At 39.6% G+C, this 24,772-nt stretch overlaps 1 protein-coding gene and 1 pseudogene across 1 annotated transcript; one reads left to right on the forward strand and one right to left on the reverse strand.

The window, feature by feature from the left end:
* Positions 1–4,040: 4,040 nt before the first annotated feature.
* Positions 4,041–18,286, forward strand: LOC143647646 (uncharacterized). The gene is made up of 4 exons (XM_077117479.1): positions 4,041–4,427; positions 9,312–9,629; positions 10,424–10,780; positions 14,484–18,286. Exons 1-2 carry the CDS (start codon positions 4,041–4,043, stop codon positions 9,399–9,401), a joined length of 477 nt encoding a protein of 158 aa, XP_076973594.1. The 3' UTR covers positions 9,402–9,629; positions 10,424–10,780; positions 14,484–18,286.
* A 4,236-nt stretch (positions 18,287–22,522) lies between these two features.
* On the reverse strand, positions 22,523–23,525 carry LOC143647893 (putative G-protein coupled receptor 160; annotated as a pseudogene).
* Between the last annotated feature and the right edge of the window lie 1,247 nt (positions 23,526–24,772).

A 24,772-nucleotide genomic window follows, 5' to 3' on the forward strand; every position in this document is an offset into this window, starting at 1 on the left:
ACTAAATTTATTTTAACATTTGTTCCCCCTATTATTTAATTTTATTTCATATTTTCTACTCATCTGTTGATAAGGTAGATAAAAGGAGCATCAGACACAAGTTTTTCACAATCACACAGTCACATTGTGAAAGCTGTATCATTACACGATCATCATCAAGAAACATGGCTACTGGAAAACATCTCTACATTTTCAGGCAGTTCCCTCCATCTTCTCCATTACATCTTGGATAACAAGGTGATATCTACTTAATACATAAGAATAACCTCCAGGATAACCTCTCGACTCTGTTTGGAATCTCTCAGCCATTGACACTTTGTCTCATTTCACTCTTCCCCCTTTTGGTCGAGAAGGTTTTCTCAATCCCTTGATGTTGAGTCTCAGATCATTCTGGGATTTCTGTCCCACATTGCCAGGAAGGTCCACACCCCTGGGAGTCATGTCCCACTTAGACGGGGGAGGGCAGTGACTTTGCTTATTGTGTTGGCTGGAGAGAGGCGCCACATCTGAGCAACAAAAGAGGTTCTCTTGGGGGTGACTGTTAGGCCTAATTTTAATAAGCTTGACCTATTCTTTGTGGGGTTAAGTTTCATATGAACAAACCCCAAGACTGGGGGCTCAGCCTATAGCTTTGGTTGTCCACGCTGCTTGTGAGAATATCAATAATTCAACTTCAGGAGGTTGAATTTTCCCCCATTCTCATCATTCCCCAAAGGGGACTTTGCAAATACTTTTCTGCTCACTGATCAAATCACTCTGGGGTTCATTGAGGCATCACTCAGGATAAACCAACAAAACCTCATGCCCTACCCAAGGTTCCATTACTTATGTTGTTCAATCAACTATCTACATAAGTTATATTAGGAGATGCACTAGTCAAAATATAAATTTTGTACCAAGTAAGCATTTTTTGCTTTAGTCTCACACATAAGTTGAAATTTTAAAATAATAATTACCATCTATTTTCAGCACCCTGCAGTAATGACATTTCTTTGTTCTTCCTCATGCAAAAACATTTTAAAATTTGTACATTAGTCAGTATCATTATACACTCTAGGCATTCCTAGATTATACCATCTCAATGTTTATCGTCTATCTTTCTTTCTGATTTCATTTGTGCCCCAGCCCTCCTCCCTCTATTATTCTCACATTCAGCTTCATTCAGTGTTTTAACATAATTGTATTACAGTTAGGTAGTGTTGTGCTGTCCATTTCTGAGTTTTTATATTCAGTCCTGTTGTACAATCTTTATCTCTTCAGCTACAATTACCCAATATCTTACCCTCTTTCTATCTCCTGATGGTCTCTGTTGTCAACAAAATATTCCAAGTTTATTCACTAATGTCAGTTCATATCAGCGAGACCATACAGTATTTGTCCTTTCGTTTTTGGCTAATCTCACTCAGCATAATGTCCTTAAGGTCCATCTATGTTGTTATATGCTTCATGACTTTATCCTGTCTTACAGCTGCATAATATTCCATCACATGTATATGCCACAGTTTGTTTAGCCACCTGTCTGTTGATGGACATTTTGGCTGTTTCCATTTCTTGGTAATTGTGAATAAAGCTGCTATAAACATTGGTGTGTAAATGTCCATTTGTGTCCTTGCCCTCATGTCCTTTGAGTAGAGACAGCATATAGATGGGTCCTGTTTTTTAATCCATTCTGCCAGACTATGTCTTTTGATTGGGGAGTTTAATCCATTAACATTTAGTGTTATTACTGCATGGGTAGTACTTTCTTCTACTATTTTGTTTTCTGGATTTTATATGTCATATCTAATTTTCCTTCTTTTAACTCATAGTCTTCATTTCTACACTCTTCTCCACACCTCTCTCTTCTGTCTTTTCATATCTGTCTCTAATGCTCCCTTTAGTATTTCTTGCAGAGCTGATCTCTTGGTCACAAATTCTCTTAGTGATTTTTTTTTGTCTGAAAATTTTGCTGGATATAGAATTCTTGGTTGGCAGTTTTTCTCTTTTAGTAATTTAAATATATCATCCCACTGTCTTCTTGCCTCCATGGTTTCTGCTGAGAGATCTACACATAGTCTTATTTGGTTTCCCTTGTACATGATGGATTGCTTTTTCTTGCAGCTTTCAAGATTCTCTCATTCTCTTTGACCTCTGACGTTCTGATTAGTAAATGTCTTGGAGTCATCAAATCTGAGAAGCAGGAAAAGAAAGAATGAAGAAAAATGAAAAGAACCTCAGGAACCCATGGGACAATGTCAAGCATACTAATATGTGGGAGTTCCAGAAGGAGAAGAAAGAGAAAGTGGCAGAGAGAACATTCAAAGAAACAATGGTTGAAAACTTCCCAAATTTAATGAAAGACATGAATATACACATCCATGGTGCTCGGCAAACTTCAAATTGTATAAACCCAAATAGATTCATGCCACGGTATGCCATAATAGACTGTTGAATGCTGAAGCTAAAGAGAGAATTCTGAGAGTTGAAAGAGGGAAGCAAGATGTCACATAAAAGGGAACCTCAATAAAATTAAGTGCTGGTTTCTTATTGAACCCATAGAGGCAACAGATCAAGTGGATGACTGAAAGAAAAAAAAACCACCAACAAAGAATTCTATATCCAGTAAAAGGTCTCTCAAAAATAAGGGAAATATTAAGATATTCCCAGAGAGACAAAAGCTGAGGGAATTTGTCAGCACTAGGCCAGCCCCTACAAGAGATGCTAAAGGGGACTCGGTTCAGCTAAAGGCTGAAAGGAAAGGACAATAAACAAGAGATTGAAGTCTTGCTTCCTATAAGATCTAAAAGGCAAGTGCATAGAATGTAATGATGAATCAGTGGTTTTGCATTCAAATATATCAACATGTAACTTGTGACAACTACTATAGAAATGTCAAGAGATGAAAAGAATATAAATTGGTATACCAATGCAAATGAGATTTTTATAGATTTAGGATGTTAAATGTAAGCTCAATGATAACTATGAAATAAACACCAGAGAATAGGCAAGCTGATAGATGCAAAAATTAGAGTATAGGATGGCAGGGGTCGGGAAAATGGACAACTTACGCATAACGGATATTGGGTTTCTGTTTGGGGAGATGAGAAAGTTTTAGGAACGGAAATTGGTGAGGGTACTGCAATATTGTAAATATAATTAATCCTTTTGAATGGTATTTTTGGGAGTGATTAAATGGGAAAATTTGTTGTTTATATGTTCCCACAATTTTTAAAAATGGAGCAACTGAGGAGACTGACAATTACATGTTATACACGAGGTAACAAGGAAGGAGACTCAAAAGGACATTGTTGGGGCACATGAAAAAGTTGGAATGTGGACTTTAGTTTCATATCCATGTTAAATTTATTGAACTTGTTAACTGCACTTAAGATGGTTTTATATGTGAATATCTTTGTTCTTCAGAAATGTACATGGCAGTATTAAGTGCTCAAGCTTTTGTCCGGCCCTGCAAAATCTTTTCCCCAGGTGCATCCTCCTGAGGGTGTGCTCACTTCTAGGCCCAGCGGTGGTCAGTGAAGCTTAAGGAGCAGGTGCTTTGGCGCTAGTGGTGGTGTGGCTGGAGCTTGGATGCTGTGGCTGACGGCCATCCATATGGGATGAAGGGGTTGGGATGGAAGAGAAGGAACGTGGTGGCTTTTCCTGCTTAGAACTACAAGAGTTAGAGAATTCTAAATTCGGATCTGATCTCCCAGGTTGTTAATTCGGTGGGAGGCTAGTACCTATTTCCTTTAATATTTAGCTTTATTTACAATTTTTAAATATTTAGACATAGAGTATGTCAACCTCCATTTGTACTTTTCACACAGCCCCACAAACAGAGGCGGTGCATTTTCCTAATACCTCACTCTTTCTCCAAAGTCAGTTGTTACGGTAAATAAATTCTGTTTAAAATAAGTATATAGTAAAATAAGTGTAAGTAAAATGCGGGCTCTTCTCCCACCTCCAGCTTCCCTGTGCAAGCTCCCACCTTCCCTCCTCTCTCCGTTAGTGAGGACTCTCATTTCTGAGTTTGATAAGTTCTTTAGCGAGTTGGATTGAAGATGCCAAACAGACGCCAAGAAGCGACGCGGCGGACTTGTAAGGACCCCTGGACACCGCAGGGGCTTGACCACCAGCCCCGCCCATCCTGTGGCAGGCTGGGACATGTAGTCTTTGGAGAGGCCGCTCACTCCACAAAGTCTCCTCCCCCAGGCGTCCTACGCTTCTTTTCGCCCTCGGGACGTCGTGACGTGGCTCTCTTCCCCTCGCCTGCGTCCCAGTCTTTCTTTCCTTCTTGTTCATTTAGGACGTCCGAGGATCTTTTACGACATCCGGATCTCAGAGTCGGTACCGGCGCCGGGTCCACTTTTCGGCAAAGTGACGTGGACGTCAACAGCAATGGCAGAAGAAGAGGTTCCGCCATTGCCAACGTCGAGCGGCGACATCTGGTGAGTGAAAGCCGGGGACTGATTCCCACTGCCCATCTGCTCTTTCTTTTTTGCCACCCTGGCCATCCCAGAGGCTCCGGCAAGCGCCGACATGGAACGGGAAAACCAGTCTTCAGCGAAGTCCGGCACCCTGCCCCGCCCCCTCGGCCTCCCTCATTCTGCCCCAAGGGACTAGTGCTGGGAAGCGAAGGGAGACGGGTGTTATTCGGCCGCAAGGCCTTCGTCTGGTCCTCTGACTTGGTCCACCTGTCTCAAAAATGTGCTATGGAGGGTGGTTTAAGGGCTGGATTGAGGCAGAGATCCCTGGCCTGGGAGTTGGAGTAGGCTGGCTGGAAAGGAAGTTTCTTGGATACAGACCAGGGACACCACAATATCTTTTGAAGAAAAGACTATTTGAAATTACCACCTCGACCTTTGTTTGAGGGTTCTGAGGTTGAAAAGTACACCTAGGGAGAATCCCTCCCACATAGTTGAGATGATTTTTATTCTGGTTTTTATCTGTTGTTTCGCCTTTCCACCATTCGTCTCTTTCACAAGTCTTTTTCCTAACTACTGCTTTTCTCACGGCTCGATTTTCATTGTTTTGAATGTTCTGTGGAACACTGCTCTTGCAGTTCCCGAGACTTTGCATACTTCCCTAATTTATACTTGGAATTGTGGGGAGGACCTCCAATAAATTTTTGGTAGGCTTGAGTCCTCCAGTGTTGTTAATCTTTGGGATAGACTCCTACGTTTGAAATAGTTGGTCTTCACAATCCGCTGTTAGGGACAGCACCATTTAAAAAAAAAAGGAAGGAAAGTTTACAGGGGTTTGTGGAATTATTACAGCTAACCAAATGTGTTAGTTTTAGATTTGCTTGTTCATCATATATGTATGCAGCTCACTGGCGCCTGTTTACCCGAAAATAATACAGAACATTTGTAGACATCGACTTTAATCCTTGAGAAGAAACTGGAAATTGTTGAAAGGCATGGATAATACAGTACTTGAGAAGTTCACCTCTCAATTAACAGGCTTTAAACATCATCTTAGTGCGCTTAGTACACTCTTCAAGGTGTAGGAGGAAAACTTCAGGTGTCTTAGATATAGTTTATTTTCCTGTATTTGCTCATATTGCAGTTGGGAAGCTGTGACATTGGCGAAGGTAAAATGGATACATTGTTTGGGAGGTGTGACTAGAAGTGTTATGGGAGTTCAGAATAGGAGAAACTGTATTTCTGGAGTCACTGGATAATGCTTCATGGGAACAATGATGTTGGCATTAGGCCTTGAAAAATAAATAGGATTTAGATAAGCATGTCCAATGATAGAAATATAATATGACCCATATGCGTGACTAAGTATTTTCTAGTAGCTATGTAAAAAACTAAAAGAAATTAATTTTAATAATCTGTTTTATTTGATCTGATATACAAAATATTATTTCAACATTGATTATATGTGAAAGAAAACTACCAGTTGGATACTTCTTACTTTTTTTTTCTTAGTTAATGAAAGGGACCTTTTTAAAGTCAATGAACTAGAGAGTGCAAAAATTTTCAGAAAATAACCTAGCTGGTTATAATATGAAGTTTGCGGTTTCATAAGAGCAAATTGGATCATAAACTGGCTGTAATCAGCTGATCCGTTTGAAGGCCATGAGGAGAAATTTTTCTAGAGTTAAGGTGTCTTGAGGAAATACTTAGGTTGGGAGTGTTGTTATGGGTCTGGTTTACAGGGGCAAAGGACATGGTGTGAATGGTTGCTAGAGGTGGCATTTGTTCTCTTCTAGGTTTGCTGTGTCTTTGGTGTGGCTTCCCATTTTTGATCTGTTTTCATGAATGTAAAATAGAGGTGTTCTGCTATAATTTCTACTGTTCCTCCATCCTCTTCTAATGTTTCTCCTTTTTTCTCCCCTCTATGCCCAGAAATGAATTTGAATAGAATTAGGAAAGACTTTGGGATTTGAAGCCGTAGGTTCTGTAAAGCCTCTGCTGTTGAAGTGCTTGTTGGAATGGGGAGGATTTACTCTTTTTTTTTTTTTAATGCTGTTTTTACCTGAGCAGTACTATTATTTGAATACTATTTTTATTTGAAGTTTTGCAGATAGAAAATTTTCTAAAATGTATTATACATTTCACTGCCTCACCTAAACTCATCTAAGTGTTTTAGGGTCATTCAGTTTACAGACGTAAGTAAAAATGAACCTACTCCTGGTCCTCAGGTAATTTATTATCTAGTTAGGGGAGGCGTGTTTAAGAACATCATTTACTGTTATGCTGGTATAATATAGTGAGAGCTTCATGGCCTATCTAGGTAGATAGGGTAGATTGTTGCTGTTAGATGACACTACACAGCCATTCCTTTTTGAGACTACTTTTAATAAGTTTTGCCTGTTTTTTGTCCTGTGTTGTCAGCAGTATCTCCAAATTTGTTCCTAATCTTTGAAACTAGATACTTGAACTTGTTAAAATTGTGTATACATTCCTAAAAAGGCTCAGGATAGGGGCCTGAGCAGGTAAGAATAAATGGATTTATAATTTTTTTTTTTTTTTTACTTATCTGACCTCTAATTATGTTTTAGATCTGTGCTTTTCAAAATTGTGCGTTGGAATTACCTGGACCTTGTTAAAATACAGATTCTGAGTCAGTAGACTTGTGATGAAACCTTAGATTTTTTATTTCTAAATCCCAGATGATGCCAGTGCTGCTGGTTCTTAGACCATAATTTGGTTAGCAAGGTTCTAGAGGATGTATATCTCAAAATAAGTTGATTAGAGGACTTTATCTCCCTATATTATATTTTATATTGTTTTACCTAACATATTATATGTTAATTTATGTAATTACATGACTTATCATTGACCTTTAGATAGTGAACTTCTCAAGGGCAGTGGCTATGATAGCAGGTGTTTCAGTAAATGTTTGTTGAATGAATACATGCATGAATGAACACAGACTTTCGTAAAATCATGGACAATAGCAACCAAGCTTTCATTTCATATACATTTCTTGACTCCAATGTTTTTGTGAGCTACATAATTATCTCCTGGCATCATGCTTACTCTTTATGGAAAGCCAGCATGAACAGAAACCCTCAGTTCTCAAGCTTTCTGGGACTCTAGCCATGTAAGCTCAAAGAGTGTGGTAAAATCCTTGTAAAAGTGTTCATAGTTAGATATTATTTAAATTTAATTTAAAAATTCATCAGTTATTAGAATCTGGATTTGTAAAATTAAATAATAAACTTATAATAGTCAAAGGTGGGTAACCACTCATGAAACTGAAGAAATTATGCTTGGATTTGAATATAAGTTCTCATTTTCTGAGGCTTTTTTACTTAAAGTAATTCCTAAAGATCTGAAGGCATAATTTCAAACTTTTTTTTTTTTTGGCAGACTGTAATTTTACAACTCAAAAATTTTCAAGGTTAAAAATTTTTACACAATATTAACTTTTTTTTTTTTTTTGCATGGTCCGGCACTGGGAATTGAACCTGGGTCTCCTGCACAGCAGGCCAGTTCTGCCACTGAGCCACTGTCGCACCACCCTTCACAATATTAACTTTTAATTCATGGTTTTAATTTATCATTAAGCTCTTCTTAAAACTATTGCTAAGATTTTCTTAAAATTATAAAAGTATCAGTTCCAAAAGAAGCTTCTATTGTTAATTTGAGATGTAAATAGGAACTATTTTGAGGATAATGGGTTCTTCTTTTTCAAAATTTTGTGTACTTTGTAAATAGCACCTGTTCTAGTTTGCTAGCTACTGGAATGCAGTATACCAGAAACAGAATGACTTTTAAAAAGGGAATTTAATAAGTTGCTAGTTTACAGTTCTAAGGCTGAGAAAATGTCCCAATTAAGACAAGTCTATAGAAATGTCCAATCTAAGGCATCTGGGGAAAGATACCTTGGTTGAAGAAGCCTGATGAAGTTCAGGGTTTCTCTCTCAAGTGAGAAGGCACATGGCTAACAGTCAGGGTTTCTCTCTTGGCTGAAAGAGATGTTTCTCTCTCTCACAGATGGTGAACATAGCATCATCTGCTAGCTTTCTCTCCTTCCTTCTGGTTTCATGAAGCTCCCTGGGTGTTGTTTTCCTTCTTCATCTCCAAAGGTCGATGGCTCACAGACTCTAGTTCTTGGTGCTGCAGCATTCTCTGCTGTCTCCAAATCTCCTAGCTTTCACTCTTGTCATTCTCTTTTATAGGGTTCCAGTAAACTAATCAAGACCTACCCCAATGGGTGGAGACATGCCTCTACCTAATCCAGCTTAACAACCACTCTTGATTAAATCACATTTCCAGAGAGATGATCTAATACAGTTTCAAGCATACAGTATTGAATAGGGATTATTCTGCTTTTATGAAATGGGATTTTGATTAAAACATAATGTTTCTAGGGTACATACATCCTTTCAAACCAGCACAGCACCCTCAGTACTTCCTGTTTTATAATCTCAAAGCATTAAAATATGAAGCAAGGGCATGCAGCTAAGAGAATGGACCTTGAGAACATTACATTTAGTGGAATGAGCCAGTGAAAAATGGACAAATAATGTGTTGTCTCACTAATATGAACTAACTATTGTGGAGGGCCAGGAGCAATAAATCAGGCCCGAGCAGGGAAAGTCCCAAGAGTTAAACAATAACCAATGTTAGGGAATTGAGGGAACGGGATGTGTTTTGGCAACAGCTAACAGCATTTTTCTGCTTCTATGATTACGTTTAGTTGCTAGCAACTGCAAACCACAACATGATTTTAGCCTTTATAAGCTCACCTTGTAAACCTCTGGGGGATGCTCTCTGAATCTTCCTTCTTGGAGGTTTCTGAGGCAGTGTCTGGCTGGCTAATAAAGACTCCAAATTGGCTTGCAGTTTTGAATTATGTGGTCTCTCTTTCAGTGCACCCCACAACATCTGGAGACCCCAGCAAGATCATCCCTAATGGGACATCTGGTGACCACAGGTCCTAGGGATCACCCCCGGAACTGAGGTCTGGCCTAGGGGGAGGCCTCGGAGAGATATTCCTCCACCCCAGGCAAGGACCAGGAACTGGGCGGGTTCTACAGGACCTTCTGAAACTATACAAAATCTGGTAGAGTCATCTGTTTATGGAAACCTCACCAGTGAGTACAGATCTGTTATTGGATCCAGTGAGGACCTCTGGAGGCTGGACACAGCAAGGTCCAGTCCTGGAGCAAGAGGTTGCCCGGGATTCAGGTATGGAATCAATTAGGGATATCGCTTTGTTTGTCTGGGTTCATTTTGTCCCTCCTCTCAATTGTTGGTCTCGTCACATTCTGTGTTGTTCTTGTCATAATTGCCATGGGTCAGTCAAGTTCATCTGTCTGTACTCCCCTTCAGTGTTTTTTGAAAAATTTTCAGGAATTTCAGTGGAAGACCAGAGACTGTGGAGCCCCTGTCAATGCCTTCGACTTGGATAAATTCTGCTCATGGGAGTGGCCAACTTTTAGTTCTGGGTGACCTCCTGAGGGAACCACAGATCACTCTATGGCTTATAAAGTCCAAAGGACGATTTTTGGTAATCCAGGCCACCCTGACCAAACCCCCTATATACTAATTTGAATTGAAATCTTAACAGAAAACCCCAGGGGTTATGGTCTTGCCTGGAGTCCCAAAAAGAAAGACCACCCCAGAGCCAAAACGTCCTTCTTAATAAAAACCTCTCAAAAAAAAGGACTAATGGGATCCCAGTATTGACAGGACTATCGGAGGATCTGCTCTCGATGGACCCTCCCCCACACAGAACAGCCCCTCCACCCCCTCTAAGACCAGAGGGAAGAAATGCCCAAGAGGCGGCAACCAGCCCCTCTGATAGCCGAGGTTGACCTTCAGTCTCTCCCCATACCAGAAGTGGCTCTGCTTACCACCCTTCTTCTGGTTTACAATCACTGGATTCTTCCAGAACTGCAATTTTACCCTTGAGGCAGGTTGGCCCTGCCCTGGAGGACAACCGCCCACCTTTCATGGTCTTATGTCCCCTTTTCCTCTAGCGATCTGTATAATTGAAAAAACCAGAATCCCTCTTTCTCTGAAAAGCCCCAAGGGCTCATCTCCCTCTTGGAGACTGTCTTTTTTACCCACCAACCCACCTGGGATGACTGCCAACAACTCCTCCAGGCCCTCTTCACCTTCAAGAAACAAGACTGAGTCAGGAGAGAGGTGAGCAAGTTAATTCTTAGACCTGATGGACAACCTACTACTGAATCAACCCGATTAGAAGCTGTGTTCCCTCCACTCGTCCCGGATAGAACTCCAGCACTGATAGAGTTAGGAGGCTCTCAATCAGTATTGCCAGACTGCTCCAGGGAATACGTGCAGCGACCAAGAAGCCAACCAACTTATCTCGGGTAAGCGAAACCATACAAAAGCCAGATGAATCTCTGGCCGCTTTCCTTGAGCGCTTCCTGGAGGCATACTGCTTGTACGCCCCTATAGATCCAGAGGCGCCCCAAAATAGGTGAGTCATAGCATTTGTCACCCAGTTGGCCCCAAATATAAGAAAAAATTTACAGAAATTAGAAGAATTTGAGGGTAAAGTGCTGTCTGAACTGATAGAGATTGCCCAAAAAACTTTTAATAACAGAGATGACCCCAGGACCATGCAGTCCAAAGAAAAATAGCCAAAATTTTAGGATCTACAATGGCTGAACATGAAAAACAAAAAGGTAGACGAAAAACCATTAAGGGGGGGGGGGACCAAGAAAAAGGGTTGGGCCTAGGTGCAAACCAGTACACCTACTGCAAAGAGAACGGACATTGAAAAAATGAATTCCCTAAAAGAGGACTTAAAGGACTGAAACTGGGCCCCATGCTAGTTGAAGAGGCAAATTGACGGGACCAGGGCTCCATTCCTTTGAGCCCCTGGGAGCCCAGGGTCACCTTAGAAATTGAGGGCAAGCCTATAAAATTTCTTGTGGATACTGGGGTGACCTTCTCCATACAGGGAGCAACGGGAAAGACAAAGTCTTACCCATGGACTAAGACTAGGATCACTAACCTTGGGGAAGGAACTGTCACCCACTCATTTCTTGTGATGCCAGAGTGTCCATACCCCCTTTTGGAGAGAGACCTCCAGAAATTACGAGCCACTATCTCTTTCAAAAGCGATTCAGCCAAGCTCTCCTTCAGTATAAACCCCTCGGCAGCCCTCCTCACTTGCCCCTTATCGGAAGAGTATTTACTTACTGTAGAGGTGGTGCTGCTGGCCCCAGGCCCATATTTGTGGGAATTTAAAGAAAAAATACCAGGCATATGGGCAGAAACTGACATACCAAGATTAGCTGCCCACCGGCCCCCCATTGTTGTCCAGCTGACTAGCACCACCACCCCATTCAGAGTCTGACAATACCTAGTAAGCTTAAAGGCTAAAAAAGGCATTGCAGTCCATATCAAAAGACTCCTGGAGGCAGGTATTCTAGTCCCCTGCCATTTGGCCTGAAACACCCCCCTTCTCCTGGTCCAAAAACCTGGGACCGATGATTTCCGGCCAGTTCAAGATCTCCGAGAGGTTAACAAAAGAATTGAAACCATTCACCCCACTGTGCCTAACCCGTATACACTCTTGAGCCTGTTACCTCCTAGCCAGCAGATCTACACTGTTCTGGACTTAAAGGATGCCTTCTTTTTTCTTCCCATGGCTGTGGTAAGTCAACCCATCTTTGCTTTTGAATGGACTGACCCAGAATAGTGGTTCTCTGAACAACTAACCTGGACTTGGTTGCCGCAGGGTTTCAAAATTTCTCCCATCCTGTTCGATAAGGCCTTAAGCCAGGATCTGGCTTGTTTTAAACAAAAACATCCAGTGATAATCCTCCTACAATGTGTGGGTGACCGCTTACTGGCAGCTAACAACCTGTCAGACTGCAAAAAGGCAACCAAAAACTTGTTACGGAAACTAGCCCAGTTGGGCTATCAGGTCTCAGCCAAAAAGGCCCAACTCTGCACCAGTTCAGCAACATACTTAGGGTAAGAATTCGAAGGGGGAAAAAAGCTCTGTCTTCTAATAGGATTGAAGCTATCCTAAAAATACCCCAACCAAAAATGAAAAGGCAGGTACAGGAGTTGTTAGGGGCAGTTGGATATTGCCAGCTCTGAATTCCCGAGTTTGCAGAGATAGCAAAACCCTGTACACTAGCACAGGGGAAAGGAAAAAGCTCTAACCTGGACCAAGGCTGAGCAAAAAGCTTTTAAGATGCTGAAACAGGTGCTTGTGAGCGCCCCTGCCTTAACCTTGCCTGACCTGTCCAAACCTTTTCAACTACACGTCGCTGAAACCTGGAGAATAGCAAAAGGAGTGCTCACCCAAATGCTAGGACTGTGGAAGAGGCCAGTTGCCTACCTGTCTAAAAGACTAGACTGTGTAGTGGCTGGGTGGCCAAACTGCCTCCAGGCCATTGCCGCCACTGCCATTTTAGTAAAAGAACATCCAAATTGACTTTAGGACAGGACTTACACGTAGTGGCCCCACATTCAGCAGAAACATTACTAAGGAGCCTGCCCGAGAGATGGCTTTCAAATGCCCGGATAACCCAGTATCAGGTATTGCTACTAGATCCCCCAAGAATCTGCTTCCTAAAAACGATGGCTCTTAACCCCACCACCTTGCTTCTGGATGATGACCCGTCTGAGCCTGTCCATGACTGTTGCGAGATCTTCGAATCTCTCATGAACCTGAGGGCTGATCTCACCAACAACCCCTGGCCAAATCCTGATGAATAATTATATGTAGATGGGAGCAGTTATGTCTCAGAGGGAATCAGGTGTGTGGGGGCAGCAGTGGTAACCGGACCGGGTCATCTGGGCTCAGGCCCTAGGACATGGTATTTTGGCCCAGAAGGTCGAACTGATAGCTCTGACCTAGGCTCAAAGGTGGGGAAAAGAAGGTTGTCAACATCTACAAGGACAGCAGATATGCCTTCAAAACTGCGCACGTCCATGGGGCACTATATGAGAAGCAGGGACTTTTGACATCAGGAGGCAAGGAAATAAAAAATATACTAGAAATACTTGCTTTGCTAGAAGCTATCTGGTTGCCAAAGAGGGCAGCCATTATACATCGCAAAGAACATCAGACTGCCGAAATGCAAGTCACCAGAGGAAATGCCCTGGCTGATAAAACAGCAAAAGAGGTTGCCCAAAAAACCAGTGGGGACACTGCAAATACTTCCTGTTTTACCAAGGTGGGTATTGCCGAGCTCTCCAAATTATACCAGGAAAGAAATTAGACTAGGTGAAACTCTGGGCACTAAAACAGATCTGGACAATTGGAAAGTTCTCCTGGACGGGAGACTCCTTGTGCCAGAACACCTGGGGAAAAATTTAGTTACCCAGGTTCACCAAAGCACACACCTGGGCAGTACAAAACTAACTGAACTCTTACAAAGAGATTACTGCATTCTCCAGTTACAACAATAAGCCCAGCAGGTATCATCCAGATGCCACATCTGCACCCAGGCAATTTCAGCCAAGGGAAAGAAATGCTCCAAGGAACCAGGCTGAGGGGACAAGCCCCGGGGGAACAGTAGGAAATAGACTTCACAGAAATATTACCTGGTCCATATGGATACAGATACTTGTTAGTAGTCATTGACACCTTCTCTGGATGGACTGAGGCATTTCCTACCAGAACTGAGACAGGATAAATAGTAGTAAAAAAAAAAACTAGTTTCTAAAATTATCCCCCGATTTGGCCTCCCGACTGCAATGGGGTCGACAATGGGCCGGTGTTCATCACCCAAGTTACCCAATTTTTAGCAAAAATATTAAATATCAAATGGAAATTACATTGTATTTATAGGCCACAGAGTTCAGAGCAAATTGAAAGAATGAATAAAACAATAAAAAAAAACTTTAAATAAACTAAAGCTCTACATTGGTGAAAACTGGGTGAGTCTCCTTCCATTTGCCCTCCTAAAAACTAGATGTACTCCCTATGTTAAGGGAATTATCCCATATGAAATCATGTTTGGGCGACCACCCCCACTAATCCCTAAATTGGGGGAAGAAAAAATAGCTGAATTAAATAACCATTCTCTTCTAAAATCATTACAGGCCCTGCAATCTGCCACCCAGCAAACTCAGGAACTGATGAAGGCAGCCCGGACGAAGGATTCCAGGACAAATCCTGCCTCTAAAAAAGATCTACTTCAGGTGCAGCCCGGAGACCTAGTCTGGATAAAGAAGCTTCAGGCAGCCACCTTGGAGGCCTGGTGGACAGGACCTCTGCCAGTGATATGAAAACTTATTTTCCTGGTCCCCATGGCTAACCACACTCTTGTCCGCCATAGCAGGGCCCCCGATTCTCATATTATTAGGCTTAATGTTTGGACCCTGTATAATCAACTATCTAACTTCATACATGCAAAAAATAATACAAACTGTTAAATTATTAGTCCTTTGAACCCAATATCAACAGATTTATAATCAAAAATTAAAAAAACAATGATTTGATTCTCTCATAAAACCAGTGGGGAATGTGGAGGGCCAGGAACAATAAATCAGGCCTGTTCTAGTTTGCTAGCTGCCAGAATGCAACACACCAGAGACAGATTGGCTTTTAATAAAAGGGGATTTATTTTGTTAGTTCTTCAGAGGAAAGGCAGCTAACTTTCCACTGAGGTTCTTTCTTATGTGGAAGGCACAGGATGGTCTCTGCTGGTCTTTTCTGCAGGCCCCTGGGTTCCAACAACTTTCCCCGGGGTGACTTCTTTCTGCATCTCCAAAGGCCTGGGCTGAGCTGGGAATGCTGAGATGAGGAATGCTGAGCTGCTTAGGCAGTGCTATGTTGCACTCTGTCATTTAAGCACCAGCCAATTAAGTCAAACGTCACTCATTGCAGCAGATACGCCTCCTAGCTGACTGCAGATGTAATTAGCAAGAGATGAGGGTCACGTACCATTGGCTTATGTCTGCAGCAACAAAACTAGGTATGCTCACCTGGCCAAGTTGACAACTGAATCTAACTAACACAAGGCCCAAGCAGGGAAAGTCCCTAAGAATTAAACAATAACCAATGTTGGGGAACAGAGGAAACGGGGTGTGTTTTGGCAAAAGCCAACGGCATTTTTCTGCTTCTATGATTACGCTTCCTTGCTAGCAACTGCAAACCACAACATGATTTTAGCCTTTATAAGTTCACCTTGAAAACCTCTGGGGGGGGGGGTGCTCTGAATCTTCCTCCTTGGAGGTTCCTGAGGCAGTCGCTGGCCAGCTAATAAAGACTCCAAATTGGCTTGCAGTTTTGAATTGTGTGGTCTCTCTTTCTGTGCACCCCACAGCAAACTCTGAGAATTGAATTTGAGTGCGTAGGTTATCGGGATAGAAGGCAGGCAGAGATTGGGCAATCAATGTTTAAGGAGTACAGAATGTTCAAATAAAACTGATTGTAAAGGTTCCTAGATTGTTCTCACAGCAGTCATATCAATTACTGGAGTTTTAACTGTTATTTCCAAACTCTGAGCTGCTGTGCTTTGTGTATAACCTGGTAGTTCCCTGGAACATTAGTATCTGTGGGACACCTCAGATTCAGGATTAGAGTTCTGCAGCTCTGAATGTCAGCATTACTGCATATAGCAACTATTGAAGAAGCTGCAAAAGAAATGTCACCAATTACAGAAATGAATGAAATGAATCTTGTTAGAACTAAGGTAAATCAGAATAGAGAGTAAAGGATGATATTGTCTATATTTTAAAATTTCAGATTCTGTGGGAGACCAAAGGAAGAGGTGTTTATTTGGTCTAAAATTTTATTTTCTGTAGCATACTATCTAATTTAACCTGTCTGGTCATTTATTTAAATAACCCAATTATATGGAACCTAGAATAGGGAATGACAGTTATTATTCTGTATAGGTTAATGTAATACACGGATACATGCCAGAGTATTTTGGGCAGCAAATATAAATGTATTTGCAAAGTCACTTTGAAGGACTGGGGAAAATGTGGAATTTCCCCACTTGGGGAAATTTCTGATACTCTCTCAGGTACTAGGGATTCCTGATTTAGTAAGTCAGATCCTCAATCTTTAGACTTGCCCTTGTGACACATTTCTACAATGGCAAAGCTAGGCTTGCATGTAATTGTGCCTCAGAATCTCAGAGCACTTTTTTTTGTTGCTCAGAGGTGACCTCTCTCTTAAAGCCAACTCTAGTAAACTCACCACCCTCTCTCCTACATGGGACATGACTCCCAGGGGTGTAAGCCTCCCTGGCAATGTGGGACATGAGATGCCTGGCCCTGGCATTGTGGGATTGAGAATGACCAGAAGGGGGAAAAGAAATGTAACAAAATAAAGTTTCAGTGGTAAAAAATTTCACATAGAGTTGAGAGGTCATTTTGGAGATTCTTTTATTTAAGTTTTAGACAGATATTTCAAACTACCACAGTATGCCATGCAACAGTATTACAGAAAACCTAGGGAGTGTCCTGGCCTCTGTCCATGTCTCTATAAATGTTTTTTTTTTTTTTAGTAAGTTTATTTTTCAGAAACTTAAAGACCTCCAGATTGATCCTAGGCCCCATAAGTCCTGAAACCCAGAGGTACCAGTCTCTCAAAAACAATAGCCAGGTTCATTCCTCTACCCCATAAGGTCTATACCCCTTTCCAGCCTGGAGAAGTTAAAGTGATCATTGCCCAGATATCCCTGAAGATTGAGAGATAGATCAAATGAGAGTAAGTATAACTGAAAAATTAGGATTTAACTAATGACTGACTACTGCCTCATATAGATATTTCTTTTTAGTGTCTAGTGATTTACAACAGCCACATAGAAATGCCTGAAGTTATTGAACTGTAATCCAGGAGCTCTTATCTTTGAGAATGACTGTAAAAGTATATTGAAAAAAAAGTCAGTTGCCCATTTTTATATGGATCTACTTCTGGATGTTTTGTTTGTATACGTGTGTGTGTGTATGTATATAGTTACATTATATACATACACATACATACACACACAGTTAATAATACATTGTCTTATCTCTATTCTAAGTCTAAAAATATGGTAGACTCCCCAGACAACCTGTTTTGTTGCTCAGATGTGGCCTCTCTCTCTAAGCCAACTCAGCAGGTGAACTCACTGCCCTACCCCCCCTATGTTTAACATGATTCCCAGGGGTGTAAATCTCCCTGGCAATGTGGGGTAGAAATCCTGGGATGATCTGGGACCCAGAATCAAGGGATTGAGGAAGCCTTCTTGACCAAAATGGGGGAGAGAAATGAGACAAAATAAAGTTTCAGTGGTTGAGAGATTTCAGAGTCAAGAAGTTACCCTGGAGGTTATATAGATATCCCTTTTTAGTTTGTGGTGTATTGGAGTGGCTGGAGGGAAGTGCCTGAAACTGTTGAGCTGTGTTTCAGTAGCCTTGATTCTTGAAGATGATTGTATAATGATATAGCTTTTATAATGTGACTATGTGATTGTGAAAACCTTGTGTCTGATGTTCCTTTTATCCAGGTTATGGACAGATAAGTTAAAATATATATATATGGATAAATAATAAATAATAGAGGGATAAATGGTAAAAAAAAATTGGGTAGATTGCAATACTACTGGTCAATGAGAGGAAGGTGTAAGGGTATGGAATGTATGAGTTTTTTAAATTTCTTTTTCTGGAGTGATGCAAATGTTCTAAAAATGACCATAATGAAGAATACACAATTATGTGATGAAATTGTGAGTCATTAATTGTGTAAAGTGGTTGGACTATATGCTGTGTGGGTATTTCTCAATGTATATTTTTTAAAGTTTGGTAATGTATCTACTTACACTGTCCTCAGGTTGTCAAAGTATTCAAAGAAATCAGCATATTAAATTTTTAATTGTTGTTAAAATAATAAACCTATGGGAAGGTTTAAAGCAACTGTTCCAGTTGTAGTTCATTTTAATTTTAATAGTTTACAGAACAACATGTCTGTCTTCTCTATCTCCTTTGCCTATTGCACAATGCTGAATTACTGTATCTCTCTGTTGTTTGGCTTGTTAAACTAAGAGACTAGATTTAGCACCTTCTTTTCTTGGTATAAGATCCTTGTTAAAATATGAATTCTAAAGAGGATTACATTGTTTGATAAGGGATTCTCCTCAAACTGATTTTGTGGATCTGATCCTAATAAAAAGTTTCTCTAATTTTTTAAGTTTATGGAATGTTTTTTTTCCATAAACTTGACTTACAAATATATAACTTGTTAAAATGTTTATAACAAGCATATCTGATTCTGATGCAAATTCAGATAATGTCAAGATTTCACAATTATCAAATAGACTCTCACAGTCTGTAAGGTGTCAAGGTCATTTCTGATTGTGCCATCATACTATTGGTTGAAATGCTTAGAAAATTTTGACAATTTGGTATTTTAAAAATAGCAAGTTGCATCGTACACATTGTGGCCATTGAAGTCCATCCATATTTGTTGTACAAATGAATCTGTAACAAAAGTTGACTTTTTTCCATTTTTCAAATGCCACACAAAATATTCAGAAACTAATTGAGGAGTTTTGACCTCGTAGTAATTTGTAACTAGCATGCTAACAACAACAGCCAATAAGTTCAGACAAAGCTTTGATGCTGATATCTTATGACCTAGGTGTTAAGAAACACTCAAATACAAAGTTAGCCATGAAACCACAACTTGTCACATCCAACTTGCCACTGCCTACTCACTGTCACATGATTTACTGGTGCTTAAAACTAATTTGCTAGTTATTTTAGAGTTTTAAGTAGTTAGAAGCTTGTACCAGGGTATGCTATATACATAGGAAAGCTCAGCTGTCATGGTGTAACCTGTGCTCAAAGTATGGTTTACTTTCCAAACAAATCTGGATGAAATGCACCCCAGAAAAAGCCACTCCCACTTGTATTCAACCAGATTTATTTAATAGGACCTGGACTAGAATTTTGGAATAACCTGGTAGAATGTAAGCTACACAACAGCATGGACATTTTCTTCACTGCTGGATGCCTAGTGCCTCGAACAATGGGTAGCATGATAGTAAGTGTTGAATACATATGTATTGAAGGTTTGAATAAAATAATATACATGTCAGGGAAGGAAAGAATTTAGAATATGGTAAGAGAAGTAGAGAAGAGCTACTGGACACTAAAGGAAAGTGTTTGGGGGAGAGTCAGACTTTGCAGTTAGTAAATAGGATGATAACTGAGAAAGATGGAAGTAGTTTTAATAGAGTGTTAAATGTTTTGAAGTGATGGAGGAGAGAATAGGTGGTAATGAGAAGAAACTACTGTTTAAAGGGAGTTGAATCTTAAAGGGAAGGATAGAGATGATTTTTTGAAGGGGTAGGTCATGTATAGGACTTTTTGAATAAGCAAATGTGAAAATATTGGGGGAAAGGGAGAATAATCATACATTATTATTATTTACACTTTTGGATCTTAGAAGTACTTTTAGTGAAAATTTCTGAGTCCATTTTATTGTTTGCCTTTGTTTAATACCGCTAGCAGTATCAAAGATAACTGACATTTCCTGTTTAGCAGAAATAACATTTAAAATGTTTACATAGCAGACTTTGGGCTTTTATTGATTTCCCAAGAACATAGCTTCTACATTTTTATTTTAAGAAAATAATACTACATGCTAGAAACTGACCACTTTAAGACACAAAGTTAGTTTCTTAAAATTTTTGGTAATTGGGTATTCTATGTAGTTTCTCTGTACTCTAAGTTCAAAGCAATTACATATATTCTAGTTCTGAGTGGTTGTGTTAGTTAGATTCAGTTGCCATCTTGGCCAGGTGAGCATACCTAGTTCTGTTGCTGCGGACACAAGCCAATGGTACGTGACCCTCATCTGTTGCTAAATTACATCTGCAGTCAGCTAGGAGGCGTGTCTGCTGCAATGAGTGACGTTTGACTTAATTGGCTGGTGCTTAAATGAGAGAGTGCAATGTAGCACAGCCTAAGCATCTCGGCATTCCTCATCTCAGCACTAGCAGCTCAGCCCAGGCCTTTGGAGATGCAGAAAGAAGTCATCCCAGGGAAAGTTGTTGGAACCCAGGGACCTGGAGAGAAGACCAGCAGAGACCATCTTGTGCCTTCCATGTAAGAAAGAACCTCAGTGGAAAGTTAGCTGCCTTTCCTCTGAAGAACCAACAAAGTAAATCCCCTTTTATTAAAAGCCAGTCCATCTCTGGTGTGTTGCATTCCGGCAGCTAGCAAACTAGAACAGTGGTCTTTTTGAATTATTACAATCTTTCAATTTTTTTGTAATTACAAAAAAGGTTTAGATTTTAAGAATTTTGAAAATTAATGAAGTTGGCTTAGCTTAACTGATAGATTGTGAGACTTCATAAATTTTTAAATATTTTTTTCAATCCAGAAGACATCTATCTTAGGTATTTTGGAAATCTACCTCAGTATGCTTAGGTATGACAGTGCTAATCTAAAGTTGAATGGACTGTGGAAAAGCATACAAACCATTCAATAAGTTTTGCCAAGTATAAGTTGCTAATTGCTTAGTTTACAGGGCTACTTCATTGATTTTTTTTTATATAGGCTTTCTAGTTTTTTAAAGAAGCATTTATGGAATGTTCAATATCTTTAAAGAAATTAAAAAAGAATAAACCTGACTAAATGAAGAGTGACATCTTAATATTCCTATGTTCATATTTTCTCTTATCCTCTAATTTTAGTTTTTTTCCACATCTTATTTTTATTTCTTTTCAAGAAACAAAGAATGGTACATGTGAACAGCAACTCACTGTCTGACACTGTTCTCCCTTGGGAAATCAGTGAAGACTTCAGTACCTGTCAAATCTTGTGTGGGGACTATGTGGTCTGAAAGAGAAAATTGGAAAGAACATTCAAGTAAGCTATGGGTATTAAGGTGGAATGAAATGATGTGTATTCTGGTAAGCAGAAGATACTCATGTGCTTTATATTTTGCCACCTCTTTTGATTAGGTGGTGCTTTAGTTTCCTGTTTTTTCCTTCACATTGCTGTACACAGATGTCAGCATCTTCTCCGTTTTCTTCTCAATTCCATTGACTTCTGGGCCCCTCCAATGATATCTCCTCTGTGTCCAATTTCCTTTCCTTATTGGATTAAAGCCCACTCATTCTGTTTGGACACACCTTAACTAATAATATCTTCAAAGATCCTTTTTCCAATGGGTTCACACCCACAGGACTCAGGATTGGGACCTGAATATGCCTTTTGTGAGGGGCATAATTCAGTCCTCAATAGGTGGTTTCTGTTACCATCCCCATTTTATAGGTGAAGAAACTGAGTTTGTATCCTAGGTCTACAACTGTTCCATGTGTGGAGTCTCTTGTCAAATTTTTGTTACTTTAACTTTCATACCATTTTCTCTATAATAGCTGCCTCTAAACCTTTATACCTTAAACTCCTTGCTTCTCTTGCCATTGAGTTGTCATGACAGCTGTTCAGAAGCATATTCTATTTTTTCCCACAATGTAGTTAACCATGTTCTGCTCTCAGCTTGAGGAATTAAAGAGGGAAGGTGAGCCCTTATCCCTTTATTAACTTAATGGGTTACTCAGATCCTTTATAGTGAAATGCTCTCTTTCATTTAAATGGTAAATTGGGATTTGACAGAGTAGTTTCCTCTTAAAGTTCTAAATATAAAGAGTCCCTAAACTCTTTTCTTTTTGAATTTGATAAAAATTCTTATTTAGGTTCATGTCTTAAAGTTGGCATTGAATCTCAGATTTACATAACAGTTTGTACCTTTTGCTTTTTGGGGTAACACAGATATCAGTATGACTAAATGTCAACCCATTCTACTTTAGTGCTGATAGCTAACATTTGTAATTTGCAAAGTTTCTAAACAGATATAAAAACTTTTTCTTGGGATTCTTTTGTTTTTAAAAAAAGAAAACTTTTTTTTAAAAAATATATTGCCAAAGGCATTCTATAGAGGTATGAAAGTTGGAGGGGGAAAAGCTACAGTTCAGGTCATATTTAGTGCTTTAAATCATTAAGGATCAAACTCTCAATCACTACTATGCCACTATGCAACTAAGCATTTTTCTACATCCTGAGTCATTCTCTCCTGTTTGTAAAACTGTGATTCTTACTGTAGTTGTAAGATTTGATTCTTTTTAACCTGCAACAAATTAACAAATTATTGTTGATATGGGCTTTTCAGTTTGCTCAAGATTATAAGTGGAATGAAGCAGCATTTCCAGCTGACAAATGGATCCACAGGTAATGCAGTCTCTTAAACCAAGTTTGTGAAAATTAAACCAATAAACTGAAGCAATGAGAAACTGTTGACAAAGTACAACCTGGGAATGTTCATCTCAATATAAGCTGTCATCTCTACTTGAAGTCGTAAAGGGATAAGTACTTGAAGTAGCACAAATAGGGACCAGGTACCAAAAAAAAAAAAAAATGAGCTTGGGCAAGAGTAGTCTCTTTGAATTCACTATATAGTTAGAGCGTGATGAAAAGGGAAAATAAAGGATAGCCTCATATATGATGTTATCCTTATAACCTGTACCAAGGTAACAGCTTTTGACCAAGAGATTATAAAAACAATAAAGGAAATCATCATCATGGAAAATGACAGCCAATAGCACTGAATGCTGACAGAAAGGACATTGAGAAGAGTAAACATTCTGCATTCAGGCTTTGGTAGATAGCTGGATCTCCCAAAACATAAGCAAGGACTGAAATCCAAATAAGAATTATTATAAAGAAATAAAATAATTTTTGACACTTAAAAGGAAACTTAATGAGTTTAGAGAAATTCAAGTAATAATCTACACAAGCTACCTGGACAACTGGATAATGCAAAAAGCCATAAGAAAAGGAAATCATTTGAATAAATAGGCACATGTGGGTATTTAGTAAACCTAATGCCTGAAATCATAAAATCCCTGAAATAGCATATAAGGAAATGTTTACCAAAAGTAGAAGATCAACAAATGCTTATAAAATGCAAAAATATTCCATAAAATATTGATAGGTGTTTTTTCTTCTCATTGTTATTATGAGGATACTTAATAATGTTTTCCCAACTGTAATTAAAAACAGGAGACAGCTAATGTCTAGGGGCTGCTTTGTTTGATGCAACTGGTACTGAAAAGAGCAGTTCTTTGAAGAGAGAGCAGTCATTTTTAGTTAGATTTCAGGTTTTTGAAACACATATGATGAAACACTTTATTTTCCATCCCGTGCTTTCTCCTGTGGGTCTTTCTTGGCTGTTTATCTTCTTCCTATTTTACTTCTTTTTGCTTCCTTGCATTTCATTTTGCTATACCAGATGCTATGTGAGTAAGCTGTGCACGAGTCAGGGGTGCAGCAGGCGTTTCCTCCCAGCATCACTTCCCTCTGCAGACCAGGTCCGAGGCCACCCAGGGCGCAGCAGCCCCAGTCCCACTAAGCTGCCCTACAGGGTACCAGACCCAACCACAATGCCCCTAAAACATTTTTTTGATGAGGTTATTTTTAACATCTTTATTAAGATACAATCCATAGACCATAATTTCATGCATTTAAAATGTACAGTTCAGTGGTTTCAGTATCTCACAGAGTTCTGCAGTCATCTCCACCATCAATTTTAGAACATTTTCATCATTCAAAAGTAACATGTCCATTAGTAGTCACTCTCCATTCCACTTTCCTCAAGCCCTTGGCAACCACTGATCTACTTCCTGGACTATTCTGGACATGTCATATAAATGGAATTGTACAATATTTGACCTTTGTGTCCAGCTTCTTTCACTTAGCATAGTGTTTTCAAGGTTCATCCATGTTGTATGTATAACAGTACTTCATTTTTTTTTTATTTTATTTTTTATTTTTGGGTACATGGTCTTGGAATCTAACCCAGGTCTCCCACTGGAAGGCGAGCATTCTACCATTGCACCACCCATGCACCGTTCGTTTATTTTATTTATTTATTTACTTATTTATTTATTTAGTACATGGCAGGCACTGGGAATTAAACCTGGGTCTCCAGCATCGCAGGCGAGAACTCTGCCAGTGAGCCACCATGGCCTGCCCCCTTTATTTATTTTTAATGCTGAATAATACTCCACTGTATGGAGATACCACATTTTGTTTATCCATTCATCATGATGAACATTTGGGTTGTTTCACTTTGGGGCTATTGTGAAGAATACTATTATAAACAATCATATACAAGTTTTTATATGGATGTTAGCTTTTTATTTCTCTTGAGTATATACCTAGGAGTGAACTGCTGGGTCATAATGTAATTCTGTGTTTAAAATTTGAGGGCTGCAAATCACCTTTAATGATTATGTTTTTCATTCTGATCGATACTCCTATAATTCTAAATAATATTTGATGCCTCTGTTACTTGACTTACTGCCATTAGACAGTAGTTTGGTAGGTTG

The sequence above is a fragment of the Tamandua tetradactyla genome, chromosome 10 (assembly GCF_023851605.1).
Source record: "Tamandua tetradactyla isolate mTamTet1 chromosome 10, mTamTet1.pri, whole genome shotgun sequence".
In the NCBI taxonomy this organism is placed as follows: Eukaryota; Metazoa; Chordata; class Mammalia; order Pilosa; family Myrmecophagidae; genus Tamandua; species Tamandua tetradactyla.

Bases quoted from the DNA above. Each gene is read 5' to 3' on its own strand.
- LOC143647646 (XM_077117479.1), top strand. From the start codon at position 4,041: ATGCCAAACAGACGCCAAGAAGCGACGCGGCGGACTTGTAAGGACCCC. The intron at 4,428-9,311 runs GTGAGTGAAAGC...TCTCTCTTTCAG, and splicing joins ACGTCGAGCGGCGACATCTG to TGCACCCCACAACATCTGGA.